Source organism: Linepithema humile, chromosome 4 (assembly GCF_040581485.1).
Source record: "Linepithema humile isolate Giens D197 chromosome 4, Lhum_UNIL_v1.0, whole genome shotgun sequence".
Taxonomy (NCBI): Eukaryota; Metazoa; Arthropoda; class Insecta; order Hymenoptera; family Formicidae; genus Linepithema; species Linepithema humile.
In genome coordinates, this window is record NC_090131.1 from 29,360,716 (window position 1) to 29,380,039 (window position 19,324).

Below are 19,324 nucleotides of genomic sequence, written 5' to 3' on the forward strand. Positions count from 1 at the left end.
AAAAATTTTTTAGATGTTTTTTTCGTGAGAAAGTTGCCACGCATTATTTGTTAAAAGTGTTTTAATAAAATAAAATGCAAAATAGTTGCAATACAAAATAAATAATATTTGCATAATAGAATATATTATACATATATATAAATATTACAATATATACAATATACAATATACAATATATTATACAATATTTGGACAAATTTTGTGCATGTAAAGTAAATGTCTCAGAGGCTGGACAATTAATCATTACTAAATATATATTTTCTTTTCTATCAAGATATTATTTTTCTCATTTTTTTGAATAATAAAACTAAACTTATAATTAATGAACGACAATTGTTAAAATTAAATATTTGCAAAAAAATATAGGATATTTATATGTACCAGTGTTTCTGGCCATTATATTTATAGATATTTAAAATTGTTTTTTTATATATAGTTGCAAATCGAAATATGTCTAATCACTGAGACATTTATCTTATTACATTTTCTTTTAACAAAAACTTAACAATTAAAATTTGCAAAAAAAACTTTTAAAATTTTTATATGCAAGAAACTTCTTCCACTCTCGCAAAAGAGAATCTTGCTGTTTGCCCACCCAAAGTTTTGTCATTATCTTTGTCATCAATAAACTGCAAACTGACTGCCAAAGCAGAAGTTCCAAAGTTTATCGACAGCAAAGAATTAAAAAAAAAAATAAAAAGTATAATAAAAAGTTTTAAAATCTTACCTACTTGAAAACTCTAATAAAAAATCCTAATAGAAATTCTGTCTAACAAAAAAACCTACCTGATAAAAAGTTCTATACCTAAGAATAAAAAACGTATAAAAAAACCATAAACCGAGTTTAAGGTTTAATGAGATTAAATTTTACGCGGAATTGTTTAGGAGTTTTTCGCGGAACCGTTTGCGAATTTTTCGCGAGATGCTTAGCGTAGAGTTCAAGCTCAATTACCGCTATTTGCATCTGAAATTCGAGAGAGAGTTTTTCGTAAGATGTTTTAGCGCAGAGCTCGGCTCAATTACCGCTATTTGCATCCAAAATCTGAGAGCCACTACCTCGGTATTTCTCACAGGACGCTAGCGCAGAGCTCAGCTCAGTTTCCGCTAGTTGCGTCCGAAATTTGTGTTGATAGTCGACCATTTTTCAACGATCGATCGTATCAACGTTGTTTCGAGATCCGTGCTCGACCATCATCGATGGGACCATGAATTTCGAATTTCCGTGCCCAATCATAAAACCACGGATGCATGGATAAGCTAAAAAAGATTACGAGGAAATTGGCGTATAGCAAAAATTCGTATGTATATTTGATAATGGCTAACTATAAATGTGTTATTATTAAATAAATTATTTCAAATATGTTGTCAATTTTTAAATTATGTTTCTGCAAAATATATGTTTTTTATTTTTAATTTATATTTTATTTGCAATACATATATATGAATTTTGAATTTCTCTGACCTGCTTTTCTAAGCCAATTTGAACAAAATTTAACCCTGGATATAAAAATGCAAACCACTTACCTTGTTCAAGGAAAAAAAAAAGGGAACAATTTTTCCCTCTTTCTCATATAAAAATATATTTAATTTTGTATGTGCATCATAACGTACACATATTCCAGGGTTAAATTAAGCAATTAATCTAAGTCCTAGCTTATCCATTGTAAAATAATGGATCGAAGAAATGGTTTTACTTTTTATAATTTTATGTAAAATATTCTTGTATATGATTATATCTTTAATATTCTACTTATTATTGATCTATTTATAATAAGCGTCTGAATTTTAACATTGATTCGAAGGACTATTAGGCCGATGCAAGTTGTTGAGGCTCAAATTTATGTATTAAATAGTGTGTTTCTTTTATATATAAAAAAAATTAGTTACACATACAATATCTCGCACACCTATTTTTTTCTACTTATCTCAACAAAGAATTCAACGAGACAAACGACAGATAACACACAGACAAATAACATTTCAGAATATTGTTAGTTACAAGTTGTCAGAGACAATACACGACATACAAAAGACAAAAATTGAGATTTCACAGTTTTAAACATTTGCAACAATTGTTACATAAGTGTAACCCCGACATTACTTGATTAGTAAGAGAACAATAAATATGTGAGATATTACATGCGTATTCATAATTTAAATGAAAACTTTAAATACTAAGAATTTTATATAAAAACGCAACAACTTGCAGTAGTCCAATAAGTCTTCAAATCAATATTCTTAATTTAATTAAATTAAAAAAAAAAAAATTTAATTTATGTAAATCCAAATAAAAAACACTTTGCTCGTTTTTAGTGTACAACGCATTTTGCAGATTATACATTTTTAAAAATAATAATCTAATATAACATATAATTTATAAACATATATAATAAATTTGCTGACATAAACAAATTTAATTTAAATTATTCAAAATAATAAGTATTTTGTTCTTTTAATAAATAATTCTTTAATGAATACATGTACAAGTTAAAAAAATACGTGAGAATAACATTTTTATATAATTATTATAAAGCAATAAAAATGAAAAGCAATAAACGGTCCGCAAAGTGTCTTAAAAGTAAATTTTTTATAGCATTGTTCGATCCACTATTTTAATAATAAAAAAGAGAAGTCGAAGTACTCATCGATTGATGCGCAGCAGCGGAGTTGTCGTTTTGTTGATCTGCACAGTTGATCTGTAAAATACGAAAATAAATCAAGATTAGAGATGCGTTCAAAATAATTAATATTTAAAAAAATAATAATCTAATATAACATATAATTTATAAACATATATAATAAATTTACTGACATAAACAAATTTAATTTAAATTATTCAAAATAATAAGTACTTTGTTCTTTTAATAAATAATTCTTTAATGATGAGTTTGTAAAATTATAATTGCTCACATTGAACTTTTCATTCGTTTATCTAAGCCAATATTGAATAAAAGAATTATTAAAAAAAGTTCAATTATTTGAAAAAAATAATAAATATATAAAAAGTGTCTAATAATAATGAATATTGACTAATATAAATACTTTACAGAATATTTTAAGTCTTTTAAGTATTTTAATGTGCAACATCTTCAAACACATATTCAAACACAATAAATAACAAATAAGTTATTCTCACCGTAAAGTTGCTCCGCCGACGCCTGATGCTCCCGAGCCTCCTCCTCCTCTCAGTGGTCGTCGAAGTATTCGCACGTGTTCGTAATCTAATATAAAAATTAATTTTACTCGATGAAACTTCCGCATTTTAAATTCCGTATATTGCATTCTGCAATTTCTTAATTATAGTCGCGCATTTAGAGGAAGCTACAAAGTTCTTTGCAGCGAAAAGAATAATGAATAAAGCAACGATTCAGATGCTATCATAAAATTACAGAAATTATAAAGTAGCACGGCAAAAAGAGGATTGGCAATAAAGTAAAATATCCATTGCAATTGTTGCAGAGTTTGTGCATGTAGTATATTGCACGTATTTCAGCTTTATTTCCCACGATCGTGCTATAAGTAATAATTTACTATGAAGGATCAAACGCTCGTTAGTGAATGATTAATGCGCTATCGATTGCAGCACTTCAAATTGCCATTTCTCCTTCAGCTGTATTAAACGTTCTGTAGCCCTAACGCTTTCATAGTTGTTGAAAACGTTCTGTCTAATAAGATTTAATGCCACGATATGGCAATTCAAGTGAACTTTCAACAGATGTTCCACGTTCTTCGAATGTTTGGGACCTTCACCCATACGTGGCCACCACATCCGAATATTGGAAAAAATGAGCGTCTTTTTCGCGATCTTTATTATTATGTTGCTATTTTTATATTTGCGACAATGTTGATGTCAATATCTATAAGCGCATACAAGAGTCGGGAAAATATCGATGTATCGATGAAAACCTTATCTCAGTTTGCGGCTTTGACAGAAGCCACTTTTAATGCAATCATATGTAGGAGTAAGAGAAAACAATTGCAAGTAAGTATTTATTATATATTAAAATTATTCTTTTAGTAAAACTACACGAAGAAAATTTTAAAAATACTATATACGGCAGTAGTCGCAGGCCATAAAAAAATTATAAAAATTTTTACTATGTTTTTCACATAATGGCCATAGAATTTAAACTTATAATTCCTCTTCTGGTTCAGCGGTTATTCTGCCGTATGATAATAATTTTTGATATATAAAATTTTCTCCATGTAATAATTTCTGATAATTATTTTTACGTAACAACTTATTTTTCTCTTCTCGCGTTTTTCATTTTTTATATTTAAGTAGAATTTATTATATTTTAAACTGTGTGTGTACATATCTCACATTTTTTCCAGAATTTATTGCAAGTTGTAAACCGGCTAAAAAAATATGTTTTAGAAATTATTGCTGAACATCGAGAATTTCATTAAAATTTCAAAAGATCACGAAAGAAATATGATACAAAAATATACAGACCGTTACATGACGTTCATCTTGATTGTTGCAACATCCTTCGTCGTAGCAGCAATTACAGTTATTTGTGAACCTTTGGTTCTTCCTATGGAATTTCCCATAAACGTTTGGTATCCGTTTTCAACAAAACCGCCATTACGGAAATTTATTATCTATAACTTGCAAATATTTGTGATTGCGCATACAGTCTCTTGCCTTGGTGTGGATGTTATGATTGCTGTTTTGTTATTTTATCCAACAGCCAAGCTTGAGATATTAGCTTCCGAAATAGAGCAAGCTACTAATGAGATTCAGGTCATATCGTGTATTAGAAAACATCAGGAAATAACAAGGTAAGTGATAAAAATGAAATGTCTTGTAAATCTCTCATAAATTTTAAACAAAATTTTATATCCAGAGAACTATATATATACACATACTGATATATAAATATATCAATACTGATTTCTGTAAAACTATATCATATTTGTAACAATATTGATTTTAAATTTTGTGCAAACAATCTTTTTTAAGATATATAAAAATTGAAATATAAAAAATTGAGTTCTAAAACAAACATACTTATTGAAAATTGTAGAAATATGACAAAAATGTAAGAAAATGCTACAGTAAATTATCGAGTTGTATAAATTTATATTAAATTTAAAAACTATAATTTTTTTATGTATCTATGAAACCAGAAATATTTAGAAATAGTGTCTTTATTATTTAGACAAATATACAAAATATGCACTTTTGATTTTTACTTATTTCTGTGAAACTATATTTTAATATATTTCTCTTGCCTTCGCTTACTTTCTTCGACACATCTTTTCTTTGCGGCGAAACTTTCTAGTTTTTCATATTTATATATTTGATTATGCTGATGTCATTTATATGCCTTGTCTTAGAAAACAATTAATCGCACATTGTTGTTCCCTATTTTCTATGCCGATACCGATTTGGAAGAATGCAGGAAATGAGGAACAACAATGTGCGTGCAAATACATAACGCGTAAGAAAAAGGAGCATCCAGGTTAGCGACGAAACAATCCCATCAAACGCCGCGACTTGGCTTCGAAACTCTTAATATTGCAAATATTTTACGTTACAAAATATTCTACGCGTTAAAAATTTTAATTTCTAATTAATGGTTTTAATTTATTCCATTGCAATTGATAAGCTGAATAGGCGAAACAAAACCACGGGCTCGAATTTAAGCACACAGATGCATACATATGACACATGCAAGTTTAAGCGCGTGTTTTTGTTTGAAATAATAATATACTAAATAATTTAGTAATAAAAAGTTAACAAAATGCGTCATTTTCTTTTAAATTCAGCAGGACTCTTTAATTGATTTCGTGAATATGAGCAATACGTCATGAATCAAGTTTAATTGCGCGAAAACTATTTAATAAAAAAATATGGAATTGCAAGGTTTTACAAAATAAAATGCGATTGTGTGATCGGCACAAGTGCTTTTAACGAACTCCGCCGCGCCTGTCGTAGCCATTTTATTACCGCGTTGATAGAATATTCTTTAATTTTCTAATCGTTCAAGTCAAATTTGTTAATTGCTAGCTGCCACAGCGATCAATGTGATTGGCAGATTTTACCGTCAGGCAGAATTGCGAGCTTGGTTATGAAAATATACAAGCTAATCTCTGGGCTATCGTCCTGGTCTTGCATGCGCTGTTTACTGATTGCTGTTGGTAACTTGAATTTGCGTTATTATTCCAAGCCTTATTGCAAACCTTTAATTTGAATAAGCGCGTTACAATCAATAATGATTGCGATTTCGAAAACTATCTATCTATTTATATTTACTGTACATAGTCGATTTAAAGTTTATTTGAAGAAAAAATATTAAATCTTATGAAATAATTTATTTTAATCGATTCAACTAATTAAGAAACAAATCATTTTTGAGAAAAATATTTTAGACAATTATTTAGTTTTGAAGGAAATGTTAAATTATGATAATAATTTGATCTTGGCTAGAGATGTGAAAATCATGTTAAGGTTATTAAAATTTTTATATAAAAACCCGTATTTTTTATTGTATATATATTTAGATAATAAATGATATCAAGACGCTTTCAATAATGATTAAAAATCGTTCTATTTTATATTCTAAAAATGTGTACGTAATAAGAACTGTTTTTCCATTAAAAATTTCAAAGGTAAATTTAACATGATCTTTATACATATTTCTACCCAAAGTCAAATTAACACTATTTTATCATCTCCAACACTAAATAACTTTTTAAAACATTTTTCTAAAAAATGTATTTTTCAAATGAATTAGTTGGATCGATTAAAATAAATTATCCTATAATAATAATAAATATCTAATAAATTTTCTCGCATGTACATGTGTATTTCTCCACATGAGCAGGTTTGTTTCGGAAACGCAGGAAGCAACTCAATACGTACTCTTCAAAACTACACTTACGATGGGATTTACTGTAATCAGTGGTAGTTTTCCTATACTATATGTAAGTATTTCTGTCTAATAAAAAAAACAATAATAATAATAATATGTTTGTTATTTTAAATTACTTAATTTGGCCAAAAAAATCGTTACAAAATTTAAAAAAAACGCGTTTTGTAAGTAAAATGTTGTAGTTTTAACCACTTATAAATTTTGCGAGAAATTATTTTAACGAACTGCAAAGTGTTGAAAGTACGTAATTTTAAAAGCAAAACAATGTGTTCTTATTTCAAGTTCCAGAATGTAAAAATAAAAAATTTTTAAAACCAATTAAAAGTATATGAAAGTACAAACTTTGAAGCTTTTAAATACTTTTTTAATTTTTTGTTTACGATGATTTTTCGCCGAGTTATAGCGGTTTGAAAATTGTTAAATTTTATGCACCTGAACGTCTCGACGCGGCAGAGCAGTGCGACCGAATATATGCGTGCGTGGTGACTTTCATGTGTGCATAGCACACCAATCATTGTAATAATATGCGTAATAATGGCGCGTCGCGTACTACGCGGAGTAAATCACGGTGCTTTCAGCCATTCGGCCGCACTGCTCTGCCGCGTCGAGACGTCCAAGTGCTTAAAATTGGGTAATATTTAAACCGCTATAACTCGGCAAAAAATGATCGTAAACAAAAAGTTCAAAAGGCAATTTCAAGCTTGAAATTTATATTTTCATATTCTTTTAGTCGTTTGTTAAAAATTTGTTTATAGTTCTAACTCGAAAAAGAGCACATTATATTATTCATTAAAATTGCATACTTTTAACGCTCTGTAACTAAATACAACAATTTTTTTCGCGAAATTTATGCGAAATGTCAAAAACTACAACATTTCACCTACAAAATGCGTTTTTTAAAATTTGTTTTGTTACAATTTTTTTGTCCGACTTGTGCGACTTTGAAACAAATCTCTTGTTTTGTGAAAAATAAACCGCTTATCATATTATAAATATTGAAATTAATTATAATTAATTTCATATCTTACAGCTACAATCTTATATATTAATACCTCAATTTTTATCTATGATAATAGCCGCTTTGCAACGTATGTATATTACAGCATGGGCTGCTAATGATTTGAAGGAAGTCGTAAGTTTTTAAAAGCAATAAAAAAATAAACAATTCGATACATAAATCTGCAAATATAAATTTAATATACCAGAACCAATACGTAAATTTGCAATGAATGAGATGCATTTAATTCTATACTTCTATTTACAGAGTACGCGACTTTGTTGGTCAGTTTATAGCGTATCATGGATTGGCAATTCGCAGAAAGTAAAAAATGATGTTTTCCTCATGCTTCAAAGAAGTCAGAAACCGCTCTTGATATCAATGAGTGGCTTATTACCTTCTCTTACTCTAGAATATTACGGAGGGGTAAGGAATATTTTCCTAAATTAAAGTATATGTTACTTTTATATTTTTGACGCGCAACAGTTTTTAGAAAATTTATCTGTTCCCAGTTTATAGTTTCGGTCATGTCATATTTTATGACAATGAGAGCAGCTATTGTTAAGTAAGTTATGGAAGCACTCGTGTTGCGTTATACGTAAGTCATAAATTGTATGTACAATAGATTTTTGTCGACAATTAATATATTACATACAAATCTATTTTATCAAAAAATAAAATAAATTATTAAAAAAAGGTATCTCTGCTAATAAAATCTAATATAATTTATCATAATATTTTCCAACCCTTGTGCACATAATTAGATACTCTAAATTAAAATTAGCTGTTCAAAAACACGCTTACCAACCCGTTTCTATTCAGTACTGCTATCTGTGTACATTTCAGAGTTGAAACTACATAGTCATATTGATTTCTTGACTGCCAGTAAATGCTACCGTACGGTAAATACGATAAATACAACAACGATAAATACATTGCGTGTAGATTTAATTATATAATACAATGTAGTTACAATCCTGAACTGTATGCAGATACTAGAATCAATATTCTTAATGCTGAGATAGCGACTTTCAGATTTTTCTCTGATTGATAAATTAAAATATATTTAGACAGAGCATTTGTCAAATGGTACAAAAATATATATATAGTGACTCTAATTCACACATGCTTTGAAATATAATATAACAAAAAGTGTAATAAAAAAAGATTTAATTTTTTTAAATATATGACAATAAATTTGGTTAAAAAATTATTTTTGTTAACTAGTATGCAACAATTGTACAAGCCAAAAATGTAAAAGTTCCGGAGAAGTAAGTTTTGAGCAATATTAATTTGTAACGAGATCAAAACAGTGATGTTAAATACAAATATAATCGACCATGACATCATTTCAAGTCACATGCGAACATGCGTGATAATAAATTCTTATCGCAAAGAAATCAGAATCGTCTGGAATTGGAACGTCTGCTTATCTATTGCACTAGACCGTGATATAGTACTATTTAAAAACCCGAAGCAACCGCAACAATGTTTTCGCGGTATCTTATTTTTTCCGTTTTGCATAAATTTGCGTCAAATATAAAAGAATGAGCATTATTCAAATGCGTAGTCCATTGTAATTCCTCTCAGCTTGGAGACCAACATAAATACACGGTTTCAAATATCACGTTTTAAAATATCGTGCATTTTTATTTATTCCTTTTCCTTTTATCATAACGAGAACAAAAGTATTTCAACGTTCACATTCTATTTTACCTGTGGATGAGAAATTCTCTCGTCACGCCAAGCGTACGTGTTCGTTCGTACGCAGTAGTGGCAGTTTGCGGGTTAGAAGCGTATACTACATAATCGACGAGTCATATAATAGGTATGTCCAACTAAAACCGTCGCACATAACGCTTAATATCAATTAACACATCGCTAAGGAACATTTGAATGACAACAAATGCTTGAGAAAAAGAGTCGAGCGAAAAGAGAGATCAAAATTGAGGCTTGCTTCGGATCCTATTGATCGCGGTTTGCAGCGGCTTGGAAGAGCAAGGCGTACGTAGATTTCGCATAGATGGCAGATCAAGAAGAAAAAATGAAAGTCTGTGTTATCGGTGCTGGCGCGGCCGGTTTGTGTGCAGCCCGACACTTGGCGGCAAATTTGAGATACGAAATTACGGTCTACGAGCAGACGAACGAAATAGGAGGCACGTGGGTCTACAATGAGCAGAGTGGCCTCGACGAGAATGGATTGCCGATTCATTCCAGCATGTACCAGAATCTAAGGTTTGACATTGTTCAATTTAATATTTTAAAATAAAAATTAGTCTCAATTAAACATCTTAATAAGCGCGAGATAATATTTTCTTCAGACAAAATTAATTTCTCTCAATATTTTAATTGAGGTGACTTCTTTTAATTAAAAATATACGGTGATTTTCTTGCATAGAACGAATTTGCCCGCTAAAATTATGAATTTTCCGGATTATACGGCAATGGAAGGGGAAGAACCCAGCTGTGTGAGTCATCAGGAGGTTTTAAACTATCTGAAAGATTATGCCCAGCACTTTGATATACGTCGTTACATTCAGGTAGCTAAATTTTAATACTTGAATATACGTGAAAAAATTTTACTGCTTATCCAATAATTAATTTCTGTTTCTCAGCTCGAAACAGAAGTTGAACACGTTCGATTTGAACTGTCCGAGTCTTGCAATCGAGAAAAGTGGTCAGTGCAAGTAAAAAAATTAAAAACAAACGAGATAGAACTTCAATATTTTGATGCGATTATGGTTTGCAACGGGTAAGTTACACGTAATCACGTTGTTGAACAAACTTTTTACTAACATTCGCAATTGTTTTCAGACACTATTTCGATCCTTACGTGCCAATTATATCCGGCATCGACAGCTTTCCGGGTGCAATATTGCACAGCCACGCGTACAGAAAACCAGACGAGTTTTCCGGGAAAACTGTATTAGTGTTGGGTGCAGCTTCGTCTGGAATCGATATTGGGATCGATTTATCCGATCACGCAGCTCGCGTGTACTTAAGTCACAATCATGACAGGTGAGCGATTAATCCAAGAAAATTCGTAAACACTAATCAAAATTAATTATTCAGAGTTTTGATTCAGAATTTTCGGTACAGCACTGAAACAGGACAGTGTAACTCGAGCTTTTCTCGACGTTTCATTTATATTTTCTCTTTGTTTAGATTAACAAGTTCTCTGCCATCGAACATGATGCAAGTCGCGGGTGTCGAAAGCGTGCATGAAAGTACAATTCGCCTGAGAGACGGGTCTAGCGTCGACGATGTCGACGTTTTCCTTTTCTGCACCGGATACAAATACAGTTTTCCCTTCTTAGACGAGAATTGCGGTATACGGGTCGACAATAATTACGTGATTCCGCTTTACAAGCATCTCATCAACATCGAGCATCCCTCGATGTGCATCGTCGGGATACCCACGGTCGTCGTGCCATTTCCCATGTTTCATATGCAGGTAATTATTCATTCGCTTTAACAATGCAATAACTAATTCTAACACTAACTTGGTAATTGTTGTTGCGCGATGACGCACGTAACTTTGCTCGTAAACCGCCCGTTGATAATGCTTGGTCTAGCGAGACATGTATATATTAAACTTAACACATTCTTCGGATTTGAATGCCAAGCCCCACTTTCCAAGGCGTTTAAATAGGGATATTTAAATTCTGCATGTATAAGCAAAAATTTAATATCTTCACTCGTCGAACTTTCGCGAAACAGAAAATGTTGACAAAGCTTTCTAAGTAATAAAATTCTCGTGGCCGATATATAATGCATGGCGAGTTCTCGTACCCGGTCCTTAATGTGTTAACGAGTTTGCGAAATATTTTGCAAGTAATTATTATAATATCTGTCCTTGCATAATTAAACGTGCATCTTTTAATTTCCGCCCGTCGCTGTAATCATGCTAAAAAGAATATTTTCAAAAGTATTAAATTTATTCAATTAATTGCATTGTGCGGCAATTATTTAATTACGGATATCTCGTTATATTATTTTGAGAATTTCTGCCCCTCTCAGGTGCAATATTTTCTGGCCCTGCTGGAAAATCGAACGACTTTGCCAGCAAAGTCCGTATTGTTGGAAGATTCGACTTTAAAAACTCCGAAGAAGAGACACGCGCACAAGTTAATGGATCGTCAGTGGGACTACAATGATTCGTTGGCGATTGCTGGTGGATTCGATCGGTTACCGTTGTTTTACAAACTCGGTTACGGAGCGTGGTCGGTGCAAAGGCCTACGAATCTTTTGCGCTACAAGGATTCCAGATTCGTCATCTCTGAAGACGGACAAAGCGTCGAATTGATCATACCGAGCTAAAGTCTCATAAAATTTCGCAACAATGAGAATAAATACATCGAGTGTTTGATGATACGATATTTAGAGGTTATAAATGGCACATACGATAAGCATTTGTTAGCATTATATTTTAATATATGTTGCATTGTACTTTTACAACGATCAATTTCTCTTTATTCCAGTTTTATCCTTAATCCAGTGATTAAGACGTAATACATCGGTGTACACACCGGGAGAATTCTCCTTCGCGCAACCGTCTCCCCACGAAGTAATGCCGATAAGAATATTATTCTTGTTGACTAATGGTCCTCCGGAATCGCCCTATTCGTACACGAATAATGGGAAAATAAATATTATCTTTTGATTATGTCTGCGCCTTACCTTGCAAGTATCCTTGCTTCCGTCTTCAAGTCCGTAACACGTCATTTGAGATGTCATTTCAAATCTATTTTCATAAATTTCCTGACATAATTTTTTCTTTACCAGCGGTATTTTGATACACTGCAGATACTGCGATACAGCTGAATCGATCCCATAATTGCTTTTCTGCACATTTCACGAAAGCTTAATTTCTTCCGCAGATCGCAAAGAGTGAATTTTGAAAGATAGCAAATCGCAAAGAGTAAATTTAAAAAAATAGCAATGTATCAATGTCGATATTATATTCCACTATTATAATACTCCTTTTGTCATTACCATATAGTATCCCCAACCGCAGGCCACACCGCAATCCGTAGAAACCTCTTGAGCGTTGTCTGGCGCCAGGTCAACCGCTTTCGTGCAATCATTAAAAGTAAATGGTGGAAATACTTGAATGACTGCAATGTCGTAATCGTTATTCAGTTCGTTGTAGTTTTCATGTACGAAAAAGTTTATTACTTCGTGAACGACGCAGTTCTCGTAAAGAACGGACATTCCGCTGCATACGGTTATATCTTCGAGATTTTCAGCCCTACAATATGCATTTGATGCAAATTAACGGAAAACGTCTTTTTTAAATCTCATTTTTACTTACGCCTTTACACAATGAGCTGCCGTGACAGCCCAATCTTCGTTTATTATAGCAGCGCCGCACGCGTGTGAACCGTACAGACAAAACGACAACTAAAAGTGGAAAAATGTTCGTTTTTATTTTGCGATGAGCGACAAAATTCCGTGTATATAATTTCATGTTGTATTCGGCATTTGATATTAAAATTTTACTTACCATATAAGGAGCTAACGTGATATCGGCGTTTGTTCCGCCGATGATTTTCTCTTCTGATACGCTCGGAAATACCCAACGCAAATGCACTATTAAATTTCACAGATTTAGATAATAATTACAACTTATCTTTGCGACATAAATACTCACTTGTGAGATATATATAAAAAAGAATAAGCATAGAAGAACGATAGCTCATGTTGCGACGATAAAGAAGGCATTACTGGTTTTTTAACCGGCGCGGTTAAATTATTAGCATGATTATCGAAGGACGAAACGTTTACAGTCGTTTGCAAAATTTTCGTAACGTTTCGTTTCTTGATAACATCTGCTAACAATTTATCTGTACGATGGCTAAAACTAGTAATGCTTTGTTGGACACTATCGGTTATGAAAAAAGTGCAGCGTCATCGGTAGATACGTATGAAACGTATCGCACGGTTCGTCGTATCGTTTTATCTTACAATTGCCCGAATATTGCTTACACATTTACAAAAAATAACAAACGAAACCAAACTGATTAAAAATATTAAACAATATGTTTAATAATTTACACGTGTAATAGAAATCCATTTAGAATATTTTTTCGTACTTCTCAAAATAGATATTGCAAATTGCAGAATTAATTTCTCCTTTTTCCTCCTCTCTATTTTAATTGTCTAATTTATGATTTATTAAATCAAATAAATGCGCAGTTTTCCTGAGCCAATTAGTACAATTATTTTTAGCAATTTTTAATTACTTGTTTTTGTAACAAGCGGACGATTCTGAGCGCAGCAATTTTCGAAGAAATTTTCAAAAGGAGTCTAAATTATCAAAGCAAGATCGCTCTCACGGAACTGCTCGCATCTGCAGCGTGTCGGGCGAGCTTTAAAAAGCTCCAAGCGAGCCAATCGCTTTGCGAAACAATAGGAGACGAGTGTTGCGGGATGGGTGGCCGGTGGCCCGCGGTTAGTAACGCCTACGTTCGAGGGGTGGCAGCGGTGTAGCGGCACAGCGCGGCGACCAAAACTACCCTCCTGTCAGTCCGAAAGTCGCCGCGTAAGCTCGCGGGCGGAACGCGACGTGTGCATTAGCCGTGGTGCACTGTCGCCGTCGCTGCCGCCGCCGCCGTCGCCGTCGCCGTCGCCGTCGCCGTCGCATTATACGTATACGTGAATAATACGTGTGTGCATAATACGTGTGTTTAGCGCGACGTCACGCGAGCGCGCGTCCGCGTTTCCCCGCCGGTGTGAATCGCGCGAATAGTGCTCGGCGCTCGCACGAGGAAAGTACGCTCCGAGAGGAATTCAGGTGCGACGAGGCGGTGAACCGCCGGGCGACGGAGCGACCACGTTTGCCTCCTCCCGGTGAGTCCCTTGAACATTCGCCAGATCCGCCGATGACATAAGTGGCACGAGAGCCGACGAGTTTTCGCGAGAATCGCAAAAAGATACCCGAGATTCGATCCGTCTTAAGTTGTCGGAACGCCTTCGTTAAGTGCCTCCGAGCCCGCCTCCTCTCTCTCGTCCCCGCCCCGCTTCTGCGAACCAGGGCGAGATTGCACAATAAATTTTGCCGCCGGTTGTGTGTAACACATTCCGACGCATTCGCGAGAATACGTAAATTGCGCCCCGTTAATTGCCGACTTTAATTAACGCCAGCGAAATTATTGACCGTACACGGGGATTGCTTCGCGATCATGCAAGTTTCTTTGTTGAAAAGTCGCTCGCGTGAATTCTTACAAGCGGCAGAATTTTGATTTTACTGAAAAGTCGCGATTCGAAGATAGCCGAAACGAGGATGCACCGCCGTGACAAAGCGAAAAGTGATCACTGACGAAGCAGATTTTTAATTTCTAGTACATGTGCTGCTGTAATGCAACAGAAAACGACAGTTATTGCTCCTATTATCAATCATTTGTCATCGTTAAAATATCACATTGTAATTAATCTCTCAAATTTCATATTTTTGTAATGGAATATACATGATATATAAGTGTTAATTCGTGTTAAATATAGTTTAACGGAAGGCAAATATTTTTTTTTTATTAGATAACTTGATAATAGAGCAACTAATAAGAAAAGCTTGATAAGAAAAGCTTTAAATTACTTTCTAAATGATCCAATTAAGGTAGTTCTTGAGTGTTGTATAAAAAATTCATATTGTTAAGAGCTAATTGTGCGCAAGCCGTTCTTTTCGACAGAAATATTCATTAAGATTTTAAGATGCAATTAAGATTCTTTATTCCTCGCCATTTGTGAATTGCAGTAGTATAGCGCAGGGTCTGGTCAGCCGGCGCGCGCGCGGGCGCGCGTACGCACGCCATGACCGCTTCCACTTGCTCGGATATATCCGATTTGACATTTAGTATATGCATTTACCAGGAACGAGATTTCATTGAAACATGCATCAACCGTCACGGTTGTAGTCTTTGTCGCGTGTGAACGAGCGCTCGCTTCGTCCGTCCTTCTTCGCCTTCATCGCTCGTCCTTCCACTCCGTGTCGCGTCGTTGGCGCGCGAAGGACTCCTCGACGAGGGGTTGTTTACCATTAACGTCCCGACCCGGTAATATCGTTGACAGACCGACCGCGATCACGCGAGGACACGCGAAGGGTGCGGAAAGCGTGGTGCATGTGAAGAGTTCGATCGGGAGAAGCCCGTTTCGCGCGGCACGGTAATATGTTTCCGATCACTCGCGATTGTATCCTCATTTTCGCGTTCGAACGAGCGGATAATCAACTCTTGCGATAATTAATCCTGGAATATTCGCGGTTTGCAGCTGAAACAGCGAGCACAAAAAGCCCTTTATGCGCGCTTCCCTTCGATTAAAAAAACAAAGGGACAAATCATACAAATAATAAGTAAATTATGGAATCGACAAACGATTTATCACACCCGATTTATAAACTCAAATAAATGAAGAAGAACTATACAAGCTTTGGTATTCGAAGCTTTTAGAAGTATTACTAGACGAGACGACATTTTTGCTCTTTGTAAAGTTTCTATTTGCACATTTGACAAAAAGATAAAGTTGACAGGTACACAAGCGGGTTTCAATGAACGATCAATTCCATCCTGCGAGCGGCAAATAAATGCGCGGTAAATGCAAGAAATGAATACAGCACGCAACCCCGAGTCCCGTTTACCTTATTGCAAAGTAAACAACGTCGCTTGCAGATAGCTCGGGGCCGTTTGCGATAGAAGTTGTAATTACTAAACCGCTTGAGCCTGAAAGTTGAAAGCCTCTTTCAGAGAGACGCGACACTCGTCCTCCATCAAAGATGTCTTCCCGAAAGCCTCGGCAAAGATTTCACTGGAAATTTCAAAGATTGTGCGCCAGCAATAATGCGAAAATGCTATTTCGCCCCTGGAATTCCCAATTAAACAATTGCTACGTAATCGTTAGAAATACAGGAAGTAGGTTAGTGATGAAAGCAGGGCTGAAAGCGGAGGAAATAAAGTTCGTGCCCGTAACGAGCGAGCGCCGCGCAAACGGGAGATGGGGGCAGAATGTACGCACATCGTATGAATTATGAGCGAATATATCGATCCCTCTGAACGCGATGTGTATTTTATCGAGGGCCGCGCGCAAAAATAACTACAGGCGCACGCCGCGATACTTTTCCGTTATCTATTTCGAGGACGATTTTAATTCAAACCGCACCCGCATTTATTCACGCAATTACGCGCCTCGCACGGTTTTCCCAAGCAAGGGACGCCGTTTTTTCCAAAGCAGCTTGTATTAATATCCGCAATTTGAAGCCCATTCGCGTTCTCCCGCTCGCCAACGAAGCGGTCCGCGCGTGGACGCGTTCCGGCACACATTGTAAGACGTGTCACGGCGACAAGTCTCTTAATGCCGCGGCTTATCCGGTTTAAAGGAGCGTTAAATCTGCGATAAGCGATTCCATGTTCCGTAATCGCATTAGCCGTTTTACAAGATCGTATTGCGTCTCGGATTACAGCGAAGGGACTATCTTTTCCGAGCGGACGGATATAAATCAGGCGGGGGAAAGTTGCGCCCGGTCGTAACAATGTTGTTAAAAACACAGTTCCATTGTCGCGTAAGCGTTCTTTGATGTATGCGCAAATGTTATTTCGAAAAGTAAATGTAATATATTTCTTTCCCGCAGGGAAACGTGCGGCACACTCGCGTGGCATTAATAATGCACGAGAATATATATAATTGGATAGCGCGCTTGCACGCATATTATTTAAATCTAATTGCAAGGAGTCGATTAATTCTGTAAGCTTTGTTCACTCCTCGCTGTTCATGACACAACACGGAAAACCGTACCGGCAATTCTCGATAATTACATATAGTGCGTAGCAGCATTCGCGAATCGTTTCATCTGATGTTTGTGATTAGATATCGTTTCATCTAATTATTTACAATTAGATACTTAACTCGAGTTTCGACGTTTCTAAAGAGATAAAATTCTATTGCCGTGAATGTCTATATTTACAGTATAATTTCGAAAAAGAAAACCGTATCGTGAAACGGCTTTAAAGAATATAAAAAGTACGCCACAATTTCTGTGCACATTTCTCAACTTGCGTAGTATTTTGGCGAATTTTACTTTCGCATAAATAATGCGCTTCGTTGCTGTTATGAATTTATGCGCTTCTACTGGAAGAAGCTACCAAAGAAAGTCGCAGCTCGAAGAGCGTTTTACTCTTTACGTGAGTGTAGCTTTGCATCGCGCTCTCCAGGTTATTCTCAGGGAATTACAGAAACGTCGGGTTGGCAACGCCAGCAAAATGGGATACGCCGCTCATTTGGAGCACGTGAACTTTTGACCTCGTCCTCCATGTTGCGTCATTCAGCCGTGCGTGCGATTCTCGAGATTATTACTTCTTCGGTTTTGCAGAGTACTCGAGGAATATTTTGACTTCTTCGAGGAAGATTCACAGAAATTTTGAGGATCGCAAATTCGAAAGATGACGGTTTCATTTAATAGATAAAATTTCTCTTTCAACGGCCGCTTTAAGCGATCTATAATTCGCCGCGAAATCCAAAGTAGAAATTCACATAATTTTACGTAATAGAAAACATTTGAATAATTGGAATGTACATGCAAAATTCGCATTACTGGTATATATTTTATTCATGTGTACATTCCAATTTTACAAATGTTTCCTGCATTGCACATAAGAGCGCATAATAAATAGAATTTTATCCCGAGTTCTGTCGCCCTTTATAGATCCGTCCAAAGTGAGCTTAATTTATTACTTAGAGGTTGCTAAGATTAACACGAGAACGGAGAGAGATTTATCTTTCCGCGAAGTTGTATTTTTTTTTTTATCGTTTGTTGACTAAAAATACTTGTCCGATAAAAAATGTGCTAAAAAATTTCGTTCAATGCCATACGAACCGGCGAACCGGCAGTGCGTTAAACGTTCGGAGCACGTGAACTATGAATCCAGATCAAAAGCGGCATTTTAAACGACTCGATGGACACGATGATAGGACGGTGCAGAAAAATAATCGCTTTGACTTCGAATAAGCAAGGACATTTCACAGTTTACCTCGATCGAATCGATCGGCCCCATTCGCTAGGATCGATCGCTAATTCCGCTCCGTCTAACTGCTCTAAAAATAATTTATTGACTACGCGTTTTATTAGAACGCGCGCTAACTGTGTATCACTTTTATACACGCTGAGGTCCTTTCCCTTTATTCATCGAACTTTGCCTGATCGATCATCGGAATATTTGATGTCAGCTCGATAGACAAAAAAAACACGCAAAAAACCGACAGATCTGTCGGTTCTGTGCGTGCGTGCGTATATTCTGCATAATTAGCTGCGCGACGAGATAAGAGGGATGTTTCTTAATGAAAATGTGCCGAAAGAGTTTCAGCTTCCCCGAAGCTATATATATGCATATTTGATTATACAATTAGCGGCCAGCTGTCGCGATAAACTGTTCACTTAGCGGCTAACAATACTCGTAAGAAA

General features: G+C 35.0%; 3 protein-coding genes and 1 long non-coding RNA gene across 6 annotated transcripts in view; 2 read left to right on the forward strand and 2 right to left on the reverse strand.

The window, feature by feature from the left end:
- Window positions 1-1,542: 1,542 nt before the first annotated feature.
- Window positions 1,543-19,324, reverse strand: part of LOC136999697 (uncharacterized) — a 34,253-nt gene continuing 16,471 nt past the window's right edge. The window contains exons 1-3 of one of the 2 annotated variants that reach the window (XR_010890015.1): window positions 4,457-4,587; window positions 3,137-3,221; window positions 1,543-2,696 (exon numbers count right to left, since the gene is read on the reverse strand). This is a non-coding gene — a long non-coding RNA (uncharacterized lncRNA). Of the gene's footprint in view, window positions 2,697-3,136; window positions 3,222-4,456; window positions 4,588-19,324 lie in introns of those variants that run through there. The other variant, XR_010890016.1, reaches the window with a different exon arrangement.
- LOC136999686 (odorant receptor 23a-like) lies at window positions 3,765-8,576 on the forward strand. Its single transcript, XM_067354227.1, has 6 exons — window positions 3,765-3,982; window positions 4,379-4,785; window positions 6,834-6,933; window positions 7,912-8,013; window positions 8,146-8,304; window positions 8,391-8,576. The coding sequence occupies exons 1-6, from the start codon at window positions 3,842-3,844 to the stop codon at window positions 8,445-8,447; spliced, it is 966 nt and encodes a 321-aa protein (XP_067210328.1). The 5' UTR covers window positions 3,765-3,841; the 3' UTR covers window positions 8,448-8,576.
- On the forward strand, window positions 9,330-12,544 carry LOC105673327 (uncharacterized). 2 transcript variants are annotated; one of them, XR_001100945.2, is made up of 7 exons: window positions 9,330-10,113; window positions 10,277-10,418; window positions 10,494-10,630; window positions 10,693-10,896; window positions 11,044-11,332; window positions 11,899-12,264; window positions 12,360-12,544. XR_001100945.2 is itself a non-coding variant. In XM_012368874.2 (6 exons), the coding sequence occupies exons 1-6, from the start codon at window positions 9,902-9,904 to the stop codon at window positions 12,196-12,198; spliced, it is 1,284 nt and encodes a 427-aa protein (XP_012224297.2). In that variant the 5' UTR covers window positions 9,330-9,901; the 3' UTR covers window positions 12,199-12,336. The 2 variants fall into 2 exon arrangements, 1 of the variants encoding a protein (XP_012224297.2); XM_012368874.2 differs by lacking the exon at window positions 12,360-12,544 and having other exon boundaries at window positions 11,899-12,336.
- LOC105673300 (trypsin-like) lies at window positions 12,340-13,672 on the reverse strand. Its single transcript, XM_012368833.2, has 6 exons — window positions 13,532-13,672; window positions 13,385-13,470; window positions 13,193-13,281; window positions 12,874-13,129; window positions 12,559-12,723; window positions 12,340-12,498 (listed from the first exon to the last, which is right to left on the reverse strand). Exons 1-6 carry the CDS (start codon window positions 13,578-13,580, stop codon window positions 12,340-12,342), a joined length of 804 nt encoding a protein of 267 aa, XP_012224256.1. The 5' UTR covers window positions 13,581-13,672.

Bases quoted from the DNA above. Each gene is read 5' to 3' on its own strand.
- LOC136999686 (XM_067354227.1), top strand. From the start codon at position 3,842: ATGTTGATGTCAATATCTATAAGCGCATACAAGAGTCGGGAAAATATC. The intron at 3,983-4,378 runs GTAAGTATTTAT...AATATGTTTTAG, and splicing joins GTAAGAGAAAACAATTGCAA to AAATTATTGCTGAACATCGA. The intron at 6,934-7,911 runs GTAAGTATTTCT...CATATCTTACAG, and splicing joins GTAGTTTTCCTATACTATAT to CTACAATCTTATATATTAAT.
- LOC105673327 (XM_012368874.2), top strand. From the start codon at position 9,902: ATGGCAGATCAAGAAGAAAAAATGAAAGTCTGTGTTATCGGTGCTGGC. The intron at 10,897-11,043 runs GTGAGCGATTAA...CTCTTTGTTTAG, and splicing joins TTAAGTCACAATCATGACAG to ATTAACAAGTTCTCTGCCAT. The intron at 11,333-11,898 runs GTAATTATTCAT...TGCCCCTCTCAG, and splicing joins TTCCCATGTTTCATATGCAG to GTGCAATATTTTCTGGCCCT.
- LOC105673300 (XM_012368833.2), bottom strand. From the start codon at position 13,580: ATGAGCTATCGTTCTTCTATGCTTATTCTTTTTTATATATATCTCACA. The intron at 13,471-13,531 runs GTGAGTATTTAT...GAAATTTAATAG, and splicing joins TTTTTATATATATCTCACAA to TGCATTTGCGTTGGGTATTT. The intron at 13,282-13,384 runs GTAAGTAAAATT...TTCCACTTTTAG, and splicing joins TCACGTTAGCTCCTTATATG to TTGTCGTTTTGTCTGTACGG.